At 54.0% G+C, this 21,717-nt stretch overlaps 1 protein-coding gene across 4 annotated transcripts; it reads left to right on the plus strand.

Annotated features, from left to right (window-relative positions):
• Nucleotides 1-306: 306 nt before the first annotated feature.
• Nucleotides 307-19,014, plus strand: FGR (FGR proto-oncogene, Src family tyrosine kinase). 4 transcript variants are annotated; one of them, XM_037828022.1, is made up of 13 exons: nucleotides 307-449; nucleotides 8,252-8,314; nucleotides 9,273-9,505; nucleotides 10,008-10,110; nucleotides 10,900-10,998; nucleotides 13,989-14,092; nucleotides 14,354-14,503; nucleotides 15,865-16,020; nucleotides 16,106-16,285; nucleotides 16,763-16,839; nucleotides 17,096-17,249; nucleotides 18,016-18,147; nucleotides 18,250-19,014. In XM_037828022.1, exons 3-13 carry the CDS (start codon nucleotides 9,286-9,288, stop codon nucleotides 18,456-18,458), a joined length of 1,584 nt encoding a protein of 527 aa, XP_037683950.1. In that variant the 5' UTR covers nucleotides 307-449; nucleotides 8,252-8,314; nucleotides 9,273-9,285; the 3' UTR covers nucleotides 18,459-19,014. The 4 variants fall into 4 exon arrangements, with proteins under 4 accessions (XP_037683950.1, XP_037683951.1, XP_037683949.1 ...); XM_037828023.1 differs by lacking the exon at nucleotides 8,252-8,314 and having other exon boundaries at nucleotides 328-449; XM_037828021.1 differs by lacking the exons at nucleotides 307-449; nucleotides 8,252-8,314; nucleotides 9,273-9,505 and having other exon boundaries at nucleotides 9,525-10,110; nucleotides 15,868-16,020.
• The last annotated feature ends 2,703 nt before the right edge of the window (nucleotides 19,015-21,717 follow it).

The raw sequence follows: 21,717 nt of genomic DNA on the forward strand, positions 1-21,717 counted from the left end.
AGGGCACTGGGTTCAGTGATAGAGAAAAGTGCTTCCTAACCTCAAATTCAATGTTTCTAGGAAAGCAGGTGCTTTGGCCACCTTGGAGGGGGCCTTTGAGAAGGCGGTGCTGGGGCTCAGTTGAGGGACAGGGCTGGGGTGCAGGGAGAGGACTGGGAGGGCCGATCCCCCGTAACCCGGGGGTGGGGGTGGGAATGGGGGCGGGCAGGGATTTGAGGGCCCTCCCCCCTGCGGGCAGCCGGGTCGGGGCTGGGTCGGGGCTGGGGCGTGACTGAGAGTCCTCCCCGCCGCCGCCTCCACCGCGGCAAGAGAAGTCCGAGGCGGCTTCCTCCTCCCAGCCCAGAGCCGGCGGCCAGCGGAGGCGAGCGGGACCCCAGTCCGCACCCCCCCGCGAGTCGGCGCTCGCTGCTGCTGGGAGCCCCGCTGGATCGCCCCGGGGTCGCGCACAGGTAGGCAGGTGGGGGGCCGGGATGAGCAGCGCCGTGCCCCGCCCCCGGCCCGCCCCGGCCCGGGCAGAGGGGGCTGCGGGGGGAGGAAGCCTGAGACAACCCGGGGAAGAGAGCTGAGGAGAGCGGGAGCAAGGGGCGCCACTCCGAAAGGGATCTAAGGAGACCTGGAGAGTGAGACTGGATAAAATCTGGGGAGGGGGCTGAGGGAGACTGAGCAAAGCGGACTAAGAGACACCCCCCCCCCAAAAAAAAAGGTCCGGTGTGGAAAACGGAGGGGGACCTGTAGAGTGAGTTTGATCGAAATTGGAAAGGGGGCTAAGAGAGTCGGGGGATAGGGACTAAGGGGACCCCAAAAATGGTGTGGAGGAGAATTCAGGGCACCTTGAGAGAAAGATTGGGGCGAAACTGAGGGGTCCAGGGAAGGGGAGCTAGGTGGGGGGACTGGGAGGATCAGGTGAGGCAGTTTGCAGGAAAGAGGGGTCAAGGAGAACCATTTCTGGGGGAGTCAGACTGTATGGCGCCAACTGTGGGGGTCCAGGAGGTCCCCTATCGCGAAGTGCCAGAAGCCCGGGCTGCAGCCTGGAGCCGAGCGAGGAGGACCGGGGGCCACGGACGAGGCTCCCCCACCCCCAGACTCCCCTCCCCGCCCTGGCGGGAGGGCCCGGGACAGCCGGGAGATCCTCCGGGCTCCAGAGGCGTGGGTCCCCGCTTCCTGGGGAAGTCCCCGCCCTCAGCCCGGACAGGCCTCTCGGGTCCCCCTCCCCTCCCGCAATGGCGGTCTGGGTCCGCGCTCCCCTCGGGATCCGGGAATTGCTGGCCGCCCCGACGGAAATCCTGCCTTTGACGGCGATTGCCCGGAGGGGCTGTCTCCATGGCAACAGCAGGGAGGCGAGGCACAGCCCGGCCCTGGGCGAAAGCTGGTCTCCCAGTTGGCGCAGCCCCCTTGGCTTCTCATCACCTCCCGGCTTCTGGGTCCCCGGTGAGGGGCCTGCCGCCCGACGGAGGGGTGAGGCGGCGACGCGCGGTGTGCAGGGACCCTGCGGCAGGGAATCTGCAATCGCAGAGGCCTGAATTCTTAGCCAGACCCGGCCCTTAATTGCTATGTGACTTTGGACAAGTTATGGGGCTTCTCTGGGCCTCACTTTCCTCATCTGAACAGTGAGGAGAAATTATCCCTGCCGCTACCCCCTACCCCCGAATTCACGCGAATCAGGTGCAGAAAGCAGCTTGTGCAGTTTCCTGGAGGGCTTGAAGGCTCTCACTGACCCAGCTAGCCTTTCCTGTGCCTTCTTGACAGCACAGAGAGGGCCCGGAAGCCTGAGTCTCACTGACAGGACCTCCAGGCACCAGCAGGCAGTTGGTGTCTGATAAATAAATAAACGTCTGTGGATTTGTGGAGGGCCCACACTGGGGAGGTCACTGGGTGTGAGATCTGCCCCCACACCCAGCTGGCCACCCCCTCAGTGATGTCTCTCAGGGATCCTGTGGCCCTTGATGCCCTTCTGTCTGTGGTGGTGGATGGGACAGCAAGGCTCTGTTCCCACGTTGCAGCTGGGAAGGTGGAGATTTGGGAGGCAATGGCTGACAAGGCCAGCAGTTGGGACTGGACTCCAGGGCCTCTTGTTGCTGGTGTGACGAAGGAGTCCCCACCTCATCCCTGCCAAGTCGCACATAGCCCTCTGGAGAGGGGTGTGGGTGGACATGGGAGTGGGCAGAGGGGGCTCTGTGTTTCAGTGCTGTCCTGCTTTCCAGTGGGCGGGAGGCTGCCAGCAAGGGTGTGAGAGTGTGAATTTGATTTGAGCTTTGAGCAAATGAGCATGAGCCTGTGTGGGTGTTTGGGAGTTCACTGCAGCCACCTGGGGCCCCATGTGGCAAAGGAAGTGGTCAGACCCTGGGGGGCTGGGTAGGAGACCCCAGAATTGGGGAAGGAGGAGCCAGGGCCCTTTCTGAACAGAGCAGACTGGGCTGACTTCAGGTGGGAGAGGCAGGATGCCTCCCCTCCCAAGACTGGCACTAGGACTCCCTGTCTGGCCACACAGTGGAATCTAAACGCATCTCCTCAGCTTCCCTAGACCATCCAAGTCTCCCAGCTCCTGGGAACCCTGAGTCCCAGGCCAGGTGGGAGCTGAAGACTCCTGTTTTAGAGGCTGGTGGGTTTTCAGAGACAGATGGGAAACCACTGTCCCCCAAGTGGAGAAAGCTCAGCTGGTACCTTCAGAACCATGTGGAGCGAAGAGCTAGTTGTGGCACATATATGCCACCCCCATCCCCCACCGCCATCACACACACCTGGCCCCATTAGGGTAGTAAAGTCACACTGGGGCTCTTCTGCTAGGGCCCCTGGGAGTTCAGGGCTGGGATCATGAGACCTCCAGAAAAGGTGGTGTTCAGTAGGAGATGGAGGTTCAACGAGAAGTGGGGGCCTCGGTAAGGGGGATAGGGGTTCAGTAAGGGCCTGGGGTTCAGTGAGGGGTAGAGGATGTCAGTGAGAAGATCCTTGATCAGGAGGTGAGGTCTTAGTGATTGGTGGGGCACGGTGGGACTGGGGGTGGCCTGCAGACCTTAGACTTGCTTCCTGCCCCTCCAGCCCTGGCCTGCCTCCTGACCAGCCCAGAACCCCGAGGAGAAGCCGGAACTCTTGCAGGATGGTGGTTTCCTGCCACTGCCCCAAGTCCCAGTTCCCTTTTGGTGAAATCCCCCAGGCAGCTGGGCCAACTCAGCCCTCCCCACCACACCCTGGGAACTTCTCTTTCTTCTCAGCCCTGTCCCATAGGCCTCCCCCTCCTCCCTGCCCTGGAGGGGACTTCCTTAGGGAAAGGAAGGGAAGTAAAAGTTCATTGAGCATCTCTGTGCCTGGTGATGTCAGGGGCTTGACCGCACTTAATGCTCAAAAGCAAGCTCACGAGGTAAAGATGTGTATTCCTATTTTACGGGCAAAGAAACTGCATCTGAGAGCAGGGAAGTGCCTTGCCCAAGATCTCAAGCTAGTTGGCAGGCAGGGTAGAATATGAGCCCAAATCTGTCTTCAGATCCCAAAGATACATTAAAGCCCCCACATGGCTTCGGAAAATGTGGACCTCGTGAAAGGATGGATGGGCCTGAGCTCGTATCTCCAGGGATAGGGTAGGGCCCCACGCTTGGGTGATGGCAAGCAGGTTCCCTACTGGGTGGCCAGCCGCCATATGGCAGGAGTGGCACGTTCAGTTGGCCAGAGGCTGGGTAGCAAGTGTGACATTCACCAGTCAGGGAGAACACAGGCTTCGGAGAACACAGCCATGGTGCTGGGAGCAACTCTGGACCTGAGTTAACTGTCCTGGCTTTGAATCTCCTGTCTGGCTGTGTAACCTTGGGCAAGTCACTCCCCCCAACACAAACATACACACGCAATGGGGTGGACTGATGGATGGGCCCAGGGGGGCCATTCTAGCTGTGCTGCTTGTAATTCTCAGCCTTGCTTGGCCACTGCACACTGGGCAAGAACCTCATCTCATCAAGCCCTCCCAAAAACTCTGCACAAAAGGTACATGTGCAAAAAGTGAGGCTTGGAGGGCTTATGCCATTTGTCCAAGTTCTTGGAGCTAATAAAGAACAGAGCTGGAGCAGGGCTGCACAGGGGGAGAAGTTGAAGGGTGTGGCACAGTGGTCCAGGGCTGGGTCTCACTCTGCACACCTACAACCTGCTTTTGACCCTGATGGGCCCTGGGAGCTGACTCCTTGTCAACCAGATGTTCAAGAGACATATTCATAAACCAGACCCAAATCTCTACGGTGCCCAGAACCCTTGGGGTCACTCAGAGCTGCTCCCTTTCTGCAGCCAAGTTCAGCTTTGAGGAAAGAGACACCTGGGTTCATATTCTAGGACTATAAAAATCAGTGATTGCCTGTGAGACCCTGGGCAAGTCGCTTCCCTCTTTGGGCTGTAATGAGGATTTAGGGAATTTGTGTACAAAGAGCATGTAGCATAGGACTTGGCAGACAGTAGGTGCTCATTAAGGAATAGAAGAACAGACATTATTGCTTCTACTAGGAATGCAAAATAGAACAGTGCTCGAGGTGGGCTTTAGAGCCAAATTGATCGGGGTTGCGTTTTAGTCTTCCTTTACTCACTATGTAATCTTGGGCAAGGTACTTAATTTCTCCATGCCTGAGTTCCCTCATCTGAAAATGGAGGTAATAATAAACCCACTTCCTAAAATTGTTAACTGACACCAAGCATGGGAATTGCTTGGTACAATACCAGGCACTGAGTAGGTGTTTAATAAATTAGCATTTTTTAATTAGAGAAGTTGTAGGTTTATGGAAACATGCAGAAAATAGAGTTGCCATATACCCCCCCCCATTCTTAAGACCTTGCATTAGTGTGGTACACTTGTTATAATTGGTGAAAGAATAGTAATATAATTGTACTATTAATTATAGTCCATGGTTTACATTAGGGTTCCCTGTTGGTGTTGTATAGTCATATGGTTTTATTTTTAAATTTTTATTCTACTAATATATATTCAACTTAAAATTTCCCCTTTAACCACATTTAAATATATAACTCAGTGCTGTAAATGACATTCACAATGTTGTGCCACCATCACCACCAACCATTATCAAAACTCTTCCATCACTTCAGATGGAAACACCCTACAACTTAAGCATTAACTCCCCATTCCCTACCTCCAACCCAGCCCCTGGTAACCCCTATTCTAGTTTCTGACTCTATGAATTTACTTATTCTAATTTTTTCATATCAGTGAGATCATACACTATTTGTCTTTTGTGTCTGGCTTATTTCACTCAATTAGCATGTTTTTACTTATAGATATTACCACCCAGACTTCTAGGAAATCAAATTTCACTCCAAAGAACTGATGATGAGTGGCTGGGATTGAGCAAGGAGAGGAGGTCGAGTTCTGGGGGCTATTTTCCCTCAGGTGGTTGAGCAGAGAGCACCCAACCTGCTTGCTCGCTGTCACTCACTCTCTCTCTCTCTTTTTTTCCCTTTAGCTCTTGTCTCCAACTCTCCTTATCTCAGCCTTTCTCTCTACCTCTCACGTCTCTCTGTTGCTGTCTTTCTCTTCGTCGCTGTTTCTGGCAGGTGTGCTGGCGTCGAGTTGGCTCAGGGGAGCTGATTCTGCTCGTCTCCTCCCAGGCCAGCACTCAGTGAAGAAGCCATTGAATAGTTCAGAATCAGCCATGGTGGGAATGTTTACTCCACAGAAATCAGCAAATGTTACAGGGCTTTTTTTTTTAGAGCCAATACACGCCATACTGTCTCTCTGTCTCTTCCTTTGGGCTCTCTGGCTCTCTGAATCTCTTTCTCTTTGTCACTATCTTTCAATATCTGTCTGTTTCTCTCTCTGCCTCTTCTTTTTCTGTCAGTCTGCAAGGCTCTCTCCTGACAGAGCCACGTGAGCGTGGGCCCTTTCAGCGTGGACCCCTCACTGTCCCGGGCCATGCAAATGCCAGAACCTGCCCCCTACACTATCATCCCACATCCCCTGACCCCTTCAGCATGGCTGGTCCCCAGAGAGCCAGGCCCACCCCAGGGCTTTGGTGCCCATCAAGCCTGGGGGTGCTGTAGCCCTGAGCGCTGCCCCCCTCTGCCTGCTGGCGGTGGGCTCCTGATTGGCTGCCAGCCCTGCTAGGGCTCTCCCTCGGCCCACAGAGCTCCCTGCCTCCTTTTCTGAGGCTGACAGTCTCTGGCCCCACCCCCACCCCTACCCTCACCCCCAGTTCGAGGGCAGGCAGAAGTCCACTGATGTAGAAACATGTACTTGGGTATTATTGGAAGCAAAAACATCATAGCTGTGTGTGTGGAGAGGTTGTATAAGTTTGTATCATACAGAGGGGAGCTCCGAGCCAGCCTGTGTCTGGGGGAAGGGCTGGATATCCTTGTGTGTCCCCCTGAGGGGACTCTGCATCTCTGCATACTTGCAGGAATGGCTGTAACTGTCTCTGTCTGTGGCAGGCAGTGGAGAGAAGTGGTTGAGAGCTCAGACTCGGGAGCCAAATGCCAGGATACATCATCGGTGTGACCTTGGGCAAGTTTCTAAACCTCTCTGTGCCTCAGTTTCCTCTTCAATGCTACTTACCTTATAGGGTTGTTGTGAGGATAAAATGATGTACTATATGTAATATATGCCCCATGCAGTACCTGGCAGATAGTATGTGCTATAAATTCTGTATCTGCTGTTCTTGTAGAGAGGCTGGGTGTGTGTCTCTGTGTGTGTGTCGATGTGCAGATGGATGAGGGCTGGAGGTGCGTGTCTGGGGCATGGGTATACTTGAAGATGTGTCTGTGAATCTATACAGAGCAGCTTGAAGTCTCTGTATGTGAGGGGCTGTGTGTAGTGAGGTAATATGTGTGTCCAAGAATGTTTGGGGAAGGCTGTATGGAGCTGGGTGAAGGCACGTGTGCTGTTTGGAGATGTATGTGTGTTGCTCTGTGAGAAGACCTCCTTTCTCACCCTGGGACTCTTGAGTCCTTAACCCCATCTCTCCTTTCACCAGTCCCTGACTTCCCTTCAGCTGGGCCCTCAGTGCCCCCTCCCCACCTCTATCCCTTCTGCTGGCCATTGTCAGCTCTCCCCATCACCTTCAGACTTAGTGGTTTTGCCCCGAGGAGAGGGATGGATCTTGGGGTGAAGATCTCAGCAATGGCCTGGTGAACAGGGGCTATTTTAGGCAGGCCTCTCACCACAGCCTGCCTCAGAGTTCGGTTCACCATATGGGTGGTATCCTCCCCCTACCCCACACATATATACATGGGAGAACAGTTACAGTGAAGGGTGAGAGGTGAGCAGAGCTGGTGGGGCTAGGGTGGGGGGCAGGGCACTGATCTGACAGAGCCATTGGCCAGGCAACTAGACCTAATGGATCTAGGAAGGCTTCCTGGAAGAGGTGAGTGGCATTGGGTAAGAGGGGCAGGAACCCAGAAAGAGGAGGATATCCATAAGGGGAACTGGACTTGGGAGTACAGGGAGGCAAGGCAGGGGCCCTTGTCCCCAGGGCCCTTAGGCCCGTCCAGGGGAAAGCAGGGTTCACTGGGTTGGCCCCACCCCAAAAACTCTCCATTCCTCTCACATCTTAGGAAACCGAGCCCTCTCCCCAGCTAGTTCCTCTCTGAGTGTTGCAATGGCAGTTTCTGGCAGGGGGTGGGGAACCCTTGCTCAATGACCAGCCTGCCCTGGCACTCAAAAGACACAGCTTCCGGGAAAGGCTTGGCTCATCTGGGGGGCCCTCCAGTGGCCCCCGTGTGGGGACAGGAGTGGAGCTCTGGGGGTAGGAGCCCCCTGAGGCTGCCGGGGTTTTCCCAGTCTAGGCTGCAAGATGAGGCAGGGTCCAGAGGCGGGGCTTGTTTTTAGGAGATGGTAACTGGGGGTCCATAAACTAGCTGAGTGTGGCTTGCTAGAAATCCAATCAGAGCTGCCTCTAACCCACAAAAACATGAGTGAGCATATGGGTCTGTGAGCCTGAGAGGCACCCAGTGTGCATGTGTATATGTGGGTGCCACTGTGCATCAGAGCTTGGGCTGGAGTGAGCGCTGGCTTGTGTTGGTGAGAGGTGGCGGTGGTGAGCTCACTCATGCAGGTGATTGCTGGCAGTGTTGGAGTGTGACTGTGTGCTGGTGTGAGTGTGTTACTGTGTTAGTGTGATGGGTGGATGTCAGTGTGGGTGGTGTGACCTATGTGAGGGTGAAATGTGTGTGTCAGGGGTGGTGGACAGGAGAGTGAAGGCAGGAGTCACGCCAACTCTGGCTTCCTGAGTTGGCCAGGCCCGTCGTCTTCCATGTCCTTCTGTCTTTCCCTCAGGTTTCTGGCCCCTCCCAAGGACCATGCAGCTGCCCCTTTGACCCAGGAGTAGGGGCCTGAGGGGTGAGTCGGGAGAGTGGGGGCTGAGGGCTGTCAGGGTCAGGAAATGGGGTGGAGGTGGCCTTCCCAGGCCCCACAGCTCCTCACAGCCCCCTCCTCCTACACAGGCCCCGTTGCTAGGTAACGGAAGTGGGGAGCCAGAATGAGGCAGCTTGAGAGGCCTGAGGGTGGACCCACCACAGGAAATGGCCTTGATCCCCCTCTGCAGGGAATCTCCAGGTGCAGGCACATAGCCTTCACACAAACACACACATATACCTAGATGTGCAAATACACAAACAGAGAGAGACACAATGTAAATGCACAGAGACATGCAATGTAACTCACACAGATCTGCACACCCACATATACACAGATACACACACAGAGACAGGCTCCCACCCTCCACACAGGCATGCACACAGACACAGAGACACCTACTCACATGGATCTGCACACACAGAGATATGTACAGATTCACACACTCACAGACATGCACACATACAGAACCATGCACATGCCCAGAGACGTGTATACACACATATTCACACAGACACAGACATTCACACAGCCTGTACATATATTCACACGAGACACACACCCACAAGCAAGCTCACCCATTCTTAGAGACACACAGAAGATACACATGCACAAGCCCACTGAAGGAGTCATAGAAACACAGCAGATCAAAGCAATAGGAGACAAAATATACAAACTCAGCAACATCCTGCTGAAGAGAACCAGCCACAGAGACGTAGACCCAAGCGGATGGAAGAGAGGCACTGAAGTTACACATACTCGCCCCTCCAAACACACTAAGGCCCTGCCCTACCTTTATTCCTCACCCCAGGCCCGAGAGGAGCCGCTGCACTCTGTGTGTGTGCATGCATATGTGTGTGTACATACAGGTCTCAGTGAACGTCTGTGAATGGGTGGTGTACCTGGCAGGGGCCCCCGAGTGAGGCCTGCCTCCATTCTCTAGTAGGGCACCTGGAATGGGCTGTGTGTTCTGCAAGAAGGTGGAGCTGGGGCCCAAGGAGAATGTTGCCCTGGAAGAAGATTCCAGAGGCTATGGGGCTGCAGATCGCTATGGCCCTGACCCCACCCAGGCCTGGCCTGTATCCTCCTTTGCCCACATCCCCAACTACAACAACTTTACCTCCCAGCCCACCAGCCCTGCTTTCCTTGATGGAGGCACCATCAGGGGCATCTCAGGTGAGTCGAGAAGGCTGGGATGGGGGGGGGGGGCGTGATGCTGGAGGCACCTGGATTGTGCAAAAAACCTGGGGAGAAGGGGTTGCAATCTCCTTAGCAGCCTCCAATATGAAGTGGGAGACTCAGCTCTACTTCAGGAGCACACGGGCTAAGAGAAAAGATATAGCCGTGCCCACAGAAACCCCAGTCTGAGCAGGGAGCCATTGCTCTGTTCTCAGGGATCTCCAAGCTGAGAGGGGGATCCAGATGACAGGTGCAAGTGGTAAAGAGAACCCTCTTGCCCTCTTGGGTGTCATCTACCCAGGGTGGGAAGGATGGGCTTGGAGGGGGCCAAACTGTGAGGCCCAAATCAGAAATCCATCAGACTCCAAAGTCCTTTGGGAACAGGGGCACTGCAGCAGAGGTATGGCACAGCGCCTGGCTGGGGAGATGACTCGGCAGGTGCAGCCCCCTTGGCACTCCCTGTCCCATGCCCTACCTGCTGAAGCCCTGACTCTGACAGGCACAGGGGTGACCCTGTTCATCGCCTTGTATGACTATGAGGCCCGGACAGAGGATGACCTCACCTTCACCAAGGGCGAGAAGTTCCACATCCTGAACAATACGTAAGTGACCAGGCCACCCAGCCCAGGACACGGTCTGGGTTAGGAGGAGGACCTGAGGAGGAATCCTACCTGGTCCCTGTCCTCAGAAAGCTCCCAGCCTAGAGGGGAAGCCAGACATATGACTATAACAACGCTGGGTAGTGGCTAGTATGGGGGCAGTGGGAGGAGCACGAGGAACTGTGGGCAGAAAGAGTCACCGAACATGGTCCCCAGGGTGGTGGTGAACCAGGGCAGGCTTCCTGGAGGAGGTGATTTCTAAACTGAGACTGCAAAGATGACTAGATATTGAAGGAAGAGTTGAGAAAAAAGAGAGAGAGAACAAGAATGAATAATGACTTCTAAAAACCACCAAGTGGTTGAGTCTAGGTGGGTTGTAGAGTGAGGTGCAGGATGGAGAGAGCAGAGGCTGGAGAGGTGGGTGGGAGCAGATCCTGCAGGGCTTTTTAAGCCATGTTGAGGAGTCTGGATTTTATTCAAAAGGAAACGTGTATCCACTGGGGGGCTTTCAGTGAAGAAGTGACCTAGTTTGTTGTCCACTGCATCACTAAACCCCAGCCCAGCCAAGAAACTAGAAAAGGAAGCCAGGAGGTTCAGATGTCCACAAACATCTCCCTTTTGCAGGGAAAAGGCCTCCTAGGGCAGCTGCAGAGCAGACAAAAGTCCCTGGTGTGTGTGTGTGTGTGTGTGTGTGTGTGTGTGTCCAAGGTGAGGGGTTGGCAGGGCCAATCTCCTTCCAATCCTCTTCTTGGCCCAGGTGCCACTGACCAGCCCCCTGCTCTGTGCCTGCAGGGAAGGTGACTGGTGGGAGGCTCGGTCCCTCAGCTCTGGACAAACTGGCTACATTCCCAGCAACTACGTGGCCCCTGTGGATTCCATCCAGGCTGAAGAGTGAGTAGGGGCTGGGGGGGAAGGTCAGGATAGGATCCTGGAGTCTGGACTCTGCTCCACTCTGAGCCTCAGTCTCCTTATCTATAATTTTGTAAGGTCATTGTGAGAATAAAAGATGATGATAATAGATAGATGAGTAGATAATACTTATCTAGTATGTGCTATATTCTGGGCACTATTCAACGTGCTTTCACGTATTAGCTCATTTAATGAGTTAGAAACTATTACCCCATTTTACAAATGAGGAAACTGAGGCATAAAATGATTAAATAGCCTGCCGAAGTTCATATGGCTATTAAGTAGATGGAACTAGCATTAAGCCACATAGTCTGGCTGCATTTGCTAACCATTATGCATGTTGCCTCTCAGTGATAACAATGTATGAAGTTTAAAAGTTGTAAAGTTGTAAAGTGGGGGCTTGCTTAGAAGGAATTCTATTAAGGGAGCTGGGAATTACCCTTCACAGAGCACCTTTCTATTCATGAGATACCACAATGGGTATCTTACCTACTTGATTCATCTAATTCTCACAACAATGCTATTGATCTTACTAGTTCCCCATTTCACAGGTGAGGAAACTGAGGCCCATTAAAGTTTTCTTAATTATCTTCACATACAAACACATTATGGGAAACAGAAAGGATGGGAGAAGTTTTGCTGAGTGATTTGTCATGGGACTTTTGGCAGTGGGAGGAATCAAGGGTGACTCAAAGTCTTCTTGGGCAACTGAGTCAGTGACGGTGCCATTTGCTAAAGTGGGGAACACAGGAGCAGGTACAGGTTTGATGTTTTGGGAGGAACCTGTTGGGTTGAGGTTCAGGGACAAGGACACCCATGTATAGGGGCTGCCAGCAATTAGATATATGACCCAAAGCGCAGAGGACCGGGCTGCCAAGGCAGTCGGGCAGGTTGTGCCTGGGATGAGGGTGCCAAGTCATGCCCTTGAATTAGCCCAGAGGAAGGGGCACCTTCTCCTAACTGACACTGAGTCTCCTTATGTGTTTGCTGTGGCCCTTGCAGAGGGCATATCTGGGCTGGATGGAAATGTGGGACCTATCAGAGTGGAGATAATTGAAACTGCAGAGCTGGGTGAAGGAAGAGGGAGAAGAGTGAGAATGTTGGTCCTAGGACCCAACTTTGGGAAAGCTGTCCTTCCTTGGAGGAGACTGGAGAAGGAGGAGGAAAACCAGGTGAGGCCCAATCAGAACAAGCCAAGAGGGGGAGGGGAAGTTTCAGGAAATGAGAGGGAGTGTCAGAGGCCACTGTATTTGGCAGTGGGGGTGACCCTGGTGAGAAAGCCCTCAGAGCGTGTCAGTGAGGGCTGGGGGCAGAGGGCAGACAGCAGAGCCCAGGGAGGGAGTGGGAGGTGAGGAAGTGGAGACTCGAGTGTGAAGTGCTTGCTTTTTCAAGGGAAGGGAAGGTGAGAGATACAGAATGTTGATGGCCAGATAGGGCTTAGAACTGCTTCCTTTGGGGAAAGTAGAAATGTGGTCATGTTTAGAGGTTGGTGGGGAGAAGTTGCAGATGGGGGCTGCTGGGTGGGAGTTGGGCAGGGTCCAGAGATTCAGCTGGGTGAGGCCTTAGAGCGGGGAGCGTGGTAGGAGACAGGGAGGAGAGAAGGGCTGAGAATGGTTTGAGGGGGGAGGGTTCAGCTTGTGTCCACATCTTGGGGGCAGTGTCACAAGGCTCTGAGAGGCTCCCAGTGAAGTGTCATGGTTATAAATGCAGGCCCTAGAGCAGACAGTTTGGGTTCCTATTCTGGCAACACAGCTCAAGAGCCGGGAGGCCTTGGGCAAGTTGCTTAACCATCAGGGATCTCCGTTTCTTCATCTGTCTAACGACCAGGAGGGGGGGCGGGGGGTGTTAATAATAATAGTACCTACCTCAGAGCATTGTTTTGAGAATTAAATGAATAAATATATGTATTAGTGCAAAGCCTAGTGTTATTATTATATTAATTATTAAGGAAGTAGCTAATGTCATGGGTGGGGATGGGGGTAGGGGCACGTGGCTTTGAGAAACCTTTGGAACATATCCTAGTTACACAGTCCTTCAACAGTTCTGCCTTCCCCATCCTCCCTGCCCCCTGGACACCTCATTTGCCAATGCCTCCCCCTGCTCCCCAAACTGTGCCTGGTACTCCCTGTGTGGAGAGTTCACTGGGACTGCCACCTTTCCTGATTTGGAAACTATGCTCCTTTTAATTCTGTCCAAGATGGTCATGGACCAATTTAGAGATCAAGTGACATCTGAGTGCCTGTGGTCACTTCAACTTGCCCAACTTGCACAGTTATTTTAGGGCTGCAGTACAGTCCCAGAAAGAATCCCCAAGAGAAAGCAGCAGTGGTGAGGCCTGAGGTTGAAGTTGAGGCTTAGGACAACTAAAACTTAGAGAGTCAAGAAAAGCAGCAGTCAGAGATGAACAGGAGCAGGAAGGAGAAAGAGAGGAAGGAGGAAAAGAGGAAGAGGGTGTTGTTCTGGATGACAAAGAGGAAAAGATTTGGGAGGTGGGTGTGAGGGGAGGGTTCTGAATGATTGATTGCCTGGAGTGGTGGGAAAAGTACTAGAGTGGGCTGCAAAGGATTTTAGTAGACCTCATTAACTTGCCTTGTAGACAGGCCATTTACCCTCTCAGAGCCTCCAGTTCCTCATCTGTAAAATGGGTGCATGGAAGGGTGAAATGAGATGGGCTGAGGGACCCATGACACCTTAGTGAGATCACTGGACTGGGGTTCTGTTCTAGCAATTTAAATACAAGAAAAACCCAGAGGGTAGAGAGGAGAAGCCTGTCTTTATTGGGCACCAACTGTGTGCCAGGCATTTTGCATTCCCCTTCCCTGTGATGCTCTGGATCAGGCTGCCAGGCAGGTGAGTGAGTCCCATTTTACAGGTGAGGAAACTGAGGCTTGGCTTCTGAGGTGACTTTGTCTAGGAGGCACAGTTGAGATTTGAACCCAGTGTACCTGATCTCTGTCGGCCCTTCCCTACAGGTGGTACTTTGGAAAGATCAGTCGGAAGGATGCGGAGAGGCAGCTGCTGTCCCCGGGCAACCCCCGGGGGGCCTTTCTCATTCGGGAGAGCGAGACCACCAAAGGTGGGGCAGCACCCACTCAAGGCCCCAGGGGGCAACTTGGAGGCCCAGACATTAGAGTGGGGCTTGGGTCAGGGCCAAGAGGGAAGCTGAGCTTGGGGGTGGAGCCCCAACTGGGACAGGGTTCAAAGCGAGGAGCTAAGGCTGGGACTGGGTTCCCAGAATGGGTCAACAGACTTCAGAGTCCCCAGCCTTTTGGGCCTTTTCCAGCTCATAGAGTGAGGGAAGGGAGGGAAGCAGGCCCTAAGATGTCCTCTCCCACAGGCGCCTACTCCCTGTCCATCCGGGATTGGGACCAGACCAAAGGCGAGCACGTGAAGCATTACAAGATCCGCAAGCTGGACACAGGCGGCTACTACATCACCACGCGGGCCCAGTTTGACTCTGTGCAGGAGCTGGTCCAGCACTATGTCGGTGAGGGCAGGCCCTCGGGTTGGCAGGGCTTCAGATACCTGAACCAATCAGCTGACAGTCTGGCCAGGTGGGGAGACTGAGGCCCAGAGAAAGGAAGGGTCTCCCAAAGCTGTAGTCGCCGGGCCAGGACTAGAAGCCACCAGTCCAGGCTCCCAGCCCAGAATCCTGCTCTGTGGGATTCACAGGAAAGTGCAAGGCAGGGATGTCCATGCCAAACAGCGCCCCCTAATCTCTGAGCAAGGAATAGGCCAGTTTCCCACCTCAAGGCCTAAATCTTTTAAAACTTTTTGAGTCCTTGTGCTTTGGGCATCTGGGGAAACCCCCTCCCTCAAGGGGCTCACAGTCTGGGCAGGGAAACAGACAATATAAAAACTGCTAGACGACAGTAATAGGAGTAAAAATTCACACTGAACCCTTGCTATGTGCGAGGCACTATTCAAAGCACTTTAAATGTTGCATTATTGCAACTTCATCTGAGACACTGAGAAGGTAAGTAACTTACTCAAGACATACAGATTTTGAGTCGTGGAGACTGTGCTAAAGCAGAGAGGTGGGTCCCCAACCCCAGGTGGAAAGAGCTGCACCAGGGCAAGGAAAGAGGACCTGTAGGGCAGTGCTGCAAACTAGGTGGGGCCACCTGATACCTGGGCCTTGAATGCCCACCAAGGCACCAGGACTCAGCCCTGCAGACCATACCCAGCTCTGAGCACGGGTGACAGAGGCTGGTCTGCACTGTGGGGAGATGCTCTGGCTCCTGGGTATAGTTTAGATACCACGGACAAGGCAGGATGAAGGGCCCATTAGGAGGCTGTGACCACTGTTCAGGCAAGAGCTGCTGGTGGCCAATTAAGGCAGGGTAGTGGAATCAAAAAGAAGCAGAAGATTCTGAAGCTGCGTAGGAGGCAGAGTAGGTCTGACTTGATGGAGAGTTGGGTGTGGGGCCAAGGAAGGTGGGAGGCCAGGCCCAGGCTTCTGACTTGATTGGGTAGGCCAAAGATGAGGTTCCAGGGAGGGGTGAGGGCCTTCTGTCCACTTTTGCCTGGAATGCCCATCCTCTTTTCCACCTGTCAGAATTCCATCTTATCCTTCAGGACCCAGCTCGAGGCCACCTACTGTGGGAAGGCCCCTAATCCTGACAGGGATCATGCCTCCTCCTTGGTGCCACCCCCTCCCCTGACACCAATCATCATGTCCGCAGACTTAGTGGACCTTCCACCTTGGCCTGTAGCCTCAGATGGGGCTGAGTTCCTTAGAATTGATCTCCGGGTCTAGAACAGGGGATGGGATATGATGGAGAGTTGGGGGGGTGGGGTGGAGGGGGCACTCTGGCCAGCCTGTAACTTCCATCCCCCTGGCCCCAGAAGTCAACGACGGGTTGTGCCACCTGCTCACGGCGGCCTGCACCACCCTGAGGCCGCAGACGCTGGGCTTGGCCAAGGACGCCTGGGAGATCAGCCGCAGCTCCATCGCGCTCGAGCGCCGGCTGGGCACCGGCTGCTTCGGGGACGTGTGGCTGGGTACGGAGGTCCCGGGGACCGGGGGTTGATTAGGGCCAGGGCTCGCGGGGAGCGGGTCACCTGACGCGCCGCCGCCGCCCGGCAGGCACGTGGAACGGCTGCACGAAGGTGGCGGTGAAGACGCTGAAGCCGGGCACCATGTCCCCGAAAGCCTTCCTGGAGGAGGCGCAGATCATGAAGCTGCTGCGGCACGACAAGCTGGTGCAGCTGTACGCCGTGGTGTCGGAGGAGCCCATCTACATCGTAACCGAGTACATGTGCCACGGTGAGGGGCGGGGTCAGGAGGCGGAGTCTGGGCGGGGCGGGATTTGGGGCGAAGTCGCGCTGGGTGTCGCTGGGGCTGAGACCCGGGTCGTGAGGAGAGGAGGGACAACCGGCGGAGTCCAGGTGGGGGCGGGACTGAATGGGACCTCGTGAACGCTGGCAGCGGGGGTGGGGCCAAGCTAGGCAAGACGGAGTCTAGGGCGGGGCGGGGGCTCAGGAAGGGAGTGTGGTCAGGTGATGGGCGGGGCTTGCGTGGGGAAAGAGGGGGTCTGTGTTTGGGCGGAGTCTGGGTGGGGCGTGGTCAGGGGGACGTGAGGTCCGTGTGAGGGAACACGGCACCCCGGCGGAAGTCCGATTGGGGGGCGTGGCTGTGTTAAAGGAGATGGGTTCTGGTTAGGGGCGGGGCTAAGCGGGAGGGGGCGGTGCCTGGAGCTGGGGGCGGGATCTTGCTGCTGATTTTCTGGGTTCCTCTCCCCAGGCAGCTTGCTGGAGTTCCTCAAGGACCGGGAGGGCCAGGATTTGAGGCTGCCCCAGCTGGTGGACATGGCAGCCCAGGTAAACCAGGACAGCAGACTTTATCTCTAAGACACACCCCCCTCCTATTAACCCGCAGATCTCTGTGCCCAAACACCTAGCCTCCCTCTGGAAATGCAGGTTTGCCCCCTTGTACCAGCTGTGGGACCAGAGGCAGGACACTGCCCGCCTCTGGACATCAGCCTCCCCTCTGGAAAACGAGTTTCAAATGCCTCCTGAAGCCCCTTCTAGCTCACAGAGGCATGGACTCCCACCTCTCCACACCTTGGCCCCCCAGGTAGCCGCCGGCATGGCCTACATGGAGCGCATGAACTACATCCACCGCGACCTGCGGGCCGCCAACATCCTGGTCGGGGAGCGGCTGGTGTGCAAGATCGCGGATTTCGGGCTGGCGCGCCTCATCAAGGACGATGAGTACAACCCCCGGCAAGGTGCCTCACCTCACCCCACCTCCTGAGAGCCCCCGAAGCACCGAGGGGCTGCTTTGAGGCCCCACATACTTGGGAACCCTCCCCTGCCTGGAACCATCCAGGACAACCCCCTCCTGATGTTGTAGTGGACGAGGCAAGTCTGGGTTCAAATCCTAGCTCAGTCACTTACCAGCCAGGTGGCCTTAGACAAGTCACCATGAGCTGCCTGCCTTTTCTCATTTGCAAAATGAAAATATTCTGACAACAGTAAGTCAACAGATATTTACCTAGCACCCAAAATGTGTCAGGCCCTGCTGCAATGCTTAAGTGAGAGAAAACACAAGTGGAATGATTAAGAGCACAGATCTGAAACCAAAAGGCTTAAGTGCGAATCCCAGCCACTTTTTAATTTTGTGCCTCCTTCTCCTCATCTGTAAAATGGGGATAATAGTAGTATTTACCACGTTTTTGTGTGTGTGAGAGAGAGAGTTAAATTAGTTGATGCATGTAAAGTACTTAAAACAGTGCACATAGCAACACTATACAGGAGTTGGCTGTTATTATGATGAGACTTATGGGCTCACTGGACACCACGGCATGTAGCTGCACCAGCTTGTTTGCAAAATGCCCAGTACTATGCTAGGCACTGGCCAGATGCCAGCTCCTTTCTGCTATGCCCAGAGACCCTGTGCTTAGGGTCCCCAATCCCTATAGACCCCATTCTCTTAATCCAACTGTTCCCAGGGAACCACCTCATTTTCTTTCCCTTCTCCCCCAACCTCTCCAGGAACCAAGTTCCCCATCAAGTGGACAGCCCCAGAGGCTGCTCTCTTTGGCAGATTCACCATCAAGTCAGATGTGTGGTCTTTTGGGATCCTGCTCACTGAACTCATCAGCAAGGGCCGAGTCCCCTACCCAGGTTTGCCAGGGTTGGGAGGGTGGATCGGCGTGGGGAAGGACTTCCTCCTGGTTGCTTCCGGGAGGGTCGGGGTCCCCTGAATAACGGAGCCCCACCCTCTAGGCATGAATAACCGGGAAGTGTTGGAACACGTGGAGCACGGCTACCACATGCCATGCCTCCCAGGCTGCCCAGCATCCCTGTACGAGGCCATGGAGCAGACCTGGCGTATGGACCCGGAGGAGAGGCCTACCTTCGAATACCTGCAGTCCTTCCTAGAGGACTACTTTACCTCCACAGAACCCCAGTACCAGCCTGGGGAGCAGACATAGCCAGCTTGGGCACTGGCTACCTCTCTGGGGGCGTCTACTAGCCCCTGTCAATCCCCAGGGCTCTACAGAGTCCTAGAATGTCCGAGCAGGCAGGACACTCCGACACCATCTCGGACAACCCACTTGTTTTACAGATGGAGCAAATAGCGGCCCAGAGCTCCTCCCTCATCCACTTTGGCCCCAAGTACTGTTTCTCCCTTTCTCACTTAGGCCCCTGCAGACCACTGGCCCCCCCACTCCCCACCCCCAAATGCTCAGACTTGTCTAGTTATTTATGGAACTGTATATCCCTCCCTCCTTATCGCCTGTCCCTGCTTTCCTACCTTCTTAACGCCCTACCCTGGTCCAAGCCCACAGAAGTTGTCTCTTGCTCTCAATTGTCTTCTGTCAGTTACAAAGACTGACAGACTGGGTGGACGCTGTGCTCCCGAACTGGGGTCCATGCCCAGGGTTGAGGGAGAGGGCTGCTGAGAGCTCACCCCTTCTGAATCATGTGTGTGTTTTTATTGATTTTGTAAATAAGGAAAATGACAATATGAATCTTTGAGCCATGAAATTCCCCTGAGCCCACCCTTGGGAGAATGTTGGTTAGTGGGAGGTGAGTTGGGATGGTTCGGCTGTTGGGAGCAGGAGGGGGAGGTGAGAGAGTGCCCTAGTGGCTACTAAGCACAGGGTGGGCCCCCCATGTGGAGTTTTAGGAAACCCTAAAGTCCCACTGCTTGTCCCCAAGTGAGTCTAGAATCAATTGAGAGATGGATGCAGAAGACAGACAACTGGAGTTCAAAATGTTCCCTTCATTACTGATGTGGCTTTTCATCTGTGCACAAAGGGTTTGCTAGTTCTGTACCTGATTTAGGCAGATTTACCGCTCAGCACAGGTACAGCAGGACAATCGTAGGTGTCCCCACCCTGGGACAGGGGAGAGGATCGCAGTGGATCCTCTGCAGTGGCAGATCCCCCAAAAGAGGACAGAAGGGAGGGGAGAGAGGTGGCCTGAGGGTTAGTCTAGCTCAGTGGACCTCACTTTGGGCAGCTCTGCCCCCTAAGGGGTTTTTAGAGAGGTATGGGGGGCAGGTTTGTCACAAGGACTAGGGGCTGCTATTGGCATTTAGTGGGCAGGGACCAGGGATGCTAAATAACTCACAGTGTGCCTGTGCAATGAAGAAGTGACTTGTCTCATAAAGCCCCCTTTGAGCAGCTCTGGCAGCTGATGTTCCTCCATGTCAAAACAGGAGGAGCAAAGAATGAGGATTCCCACCTCTCCCATGGATACTTGGGAAATGTGTGTTGACTGACTAGCTGTTTAAGGGAGTGAAGTGGGGAGGAGCCTGGGAGCTGGGAAGCACTGCTGCAGTCAACAAACAGTTATCAAGCTTCAACTCCAGGAAGGGCCCTTTGCTAGACAGGACCCTGGGAACAGAAACATGAACAAGACCTGTCCCTGCCTGGGTGGAGTTCACAGTTGGGCTGGGGAGAAATAATAGTAAGAACAACTGATTTATCAAGTCTGTTTATATCCGTCTTTTCCTTTAATCCTGTTCTGAGCCTGGTTCTTTCATTAGCCCCACTTCCAGATGAGGAAATTGGGGATCAGGGCTATATGACATACCCATGTGACACAGTTGTGTGTGGCAGAGCTGGAATTTGAACCCAGGTCTTACACCAAAGTCCACGCTCCTCCCACCAGACCCCCTCTGCCTTTAGGCTTTGGAAGGAGATTATCTCTGCACAGGGGAGGGACACTCCATTCTCTTCTCTAGCTATTGGTAGAAAGATTCCCTGGACACTCCCCCCCTCAACTTGAGAGGTCTAAAGGAAAGGGGGGCAAGGTAGCCAATGCAGATGGAGAATTCCCTGTCCCCAGTCCTCTGCCAAGCCCTAGGCTGGGGATTGCCAAATGGGCGCGACAAGATGGAGAGAGGCCAAGTGGCTGTTCAGAGAGGCTGTTCCAGGGGTGGGAGCCTCATCTCTGAGGACTCAAACTCTCAGGGTCTAAGGATCTCCAAGGGGCTTTCTCTGGCTGACCAAACTCAGAAGAGCTAGATGTACAAGCCAGAGACCAGTGTTTCCACCTACCATGGAGTAAGCAGATAAGAGCACAGCTCTGAGCTGTACTGCCTGGTGTGAATTCTGCTCCCACCACTCCATAGCTGAGTGATTTTGTGCGAGTTATTACAGTCTTCAAGCCTCAATTTCCTCATTTGTAAATTGGCAATAAAATGCTCGGTAAAATGTTAGCTCTCTTTATCATTACCATTTACCAGTTTTTTACTCTGTGCCAGGCACCCTGCTTAGTGCATGCCTGCTGCCATTTGATCCTCATGGAACACTATGAGGAGAATGCTAATGCATCCCCATTTTACTGATGAGGAAACTGAGGCGCAGATAAGTAAATTAGCTTTTCCAAGATAATAGGATATAAGTGACAGAGCAGGGACTTGAACCAGGTTTGACTCCAAAACCAGGCTCTTAGTCTCTGTGCCCTTTCCTGGGAAAAGAATATTTTTTGTGCCCTACTTGTACCTGGACACTCATTTGCTTTTAAGTGAAGGCCTGGCAGGCAGTGAGCCATCTGGAGTTCACCAGGCCCCTCACTTCTCCTTAGCAGAGACCAGCACCTTCTAGGCCTGGAATCCTGGTGTCTACTGGTTCCCCATTTCTCCAGGTGCAGCTGGAAGAATTCTCCCTTGCACCCCCTTTTCTGTGCATTCTTCTGTTCCCTTCAGATAGAGCACAATGTAATTGATTAGGCCTCTGCTTTCTCAATTTCAATCACATCCTCGCCCTGCCTCCCTGAGATTACAGGCGGGTCACCTTGATTGCAGTTTGCACCGTTCACAAAACTCTTCAGTTGCTCGTTTACAAAACCATCTCTTGCCTCATTCACTCCCCCACCTGGCTCTTCTCCTCCATGATGCATGGCTTTTACTGGCTTAACACTCAGAGGGCAATTTTATTTCCAAGTTCGTGGTGGGGGAGGAGAACACCTAATTGTCTAACGCGGGGTGTTTCACATGCATCGTCTAATTTGGTCCTCACCAGGAGGCAGTGCATAAACGTGATTATCCCCGTTTTACAGAAGAGGAAAAGAAGACTCTGAGAGGCTACCACACTTGCCCAGGGTCATACAGCTGGAGGGCAGAGTCAGGATTTGAACCCAATAGGTCACATTTGAGTCCTACATCCCACTGCACCTTCTCTGTTTGATGGAGCAGCACGGGAAAGCACGATACTGACCCAGAGTCTGGCCCAGGGAGGA

Source organism: Choloepus didactylus, chromosome 2, assembly GCF_015220235.1.
Source record: "Choloepus didactylus isolate mChoDid1 chromosome 2, mChoDid1.pri, whole genome shotgun sequence".
In the NCBI taxonomy this organism is placed as follows: domain Eukaryota; kingdom Metazoa; phylum Chordata; class Mammalia; order Pilosa; family Megalonychidae; genus Choloepus; species Choloepus didactylus.

What these genes read in the sequence shown, in the direction of transcription:
- FGR (XM_037828020.1), top strand. Translation starts at nt 9,752, where the DNA reads ATGACAGGTGCAAGTGGTAAAGAGAACCCTCTTGCCCTCTTGGGTGTC. An exon ending in GGAGAGCGAGACCACCAAAG is followed by an intron (nt 14,093 to 14,353) that starts GTGGGGCAGCAC and finishes CCTCTCCCACAG; the next exon opens with GCGCCTACTCCCTGTCCATC. An exon ending in GGGCCGAGTCCCCTACCCAG is followed by an intron (nt 18,148 to 18,249) that starts GTTTGCCAGGGT and finishes CCCACCCTCTAG; the next exon opens with GCATGAATAACCGGGAAGTG.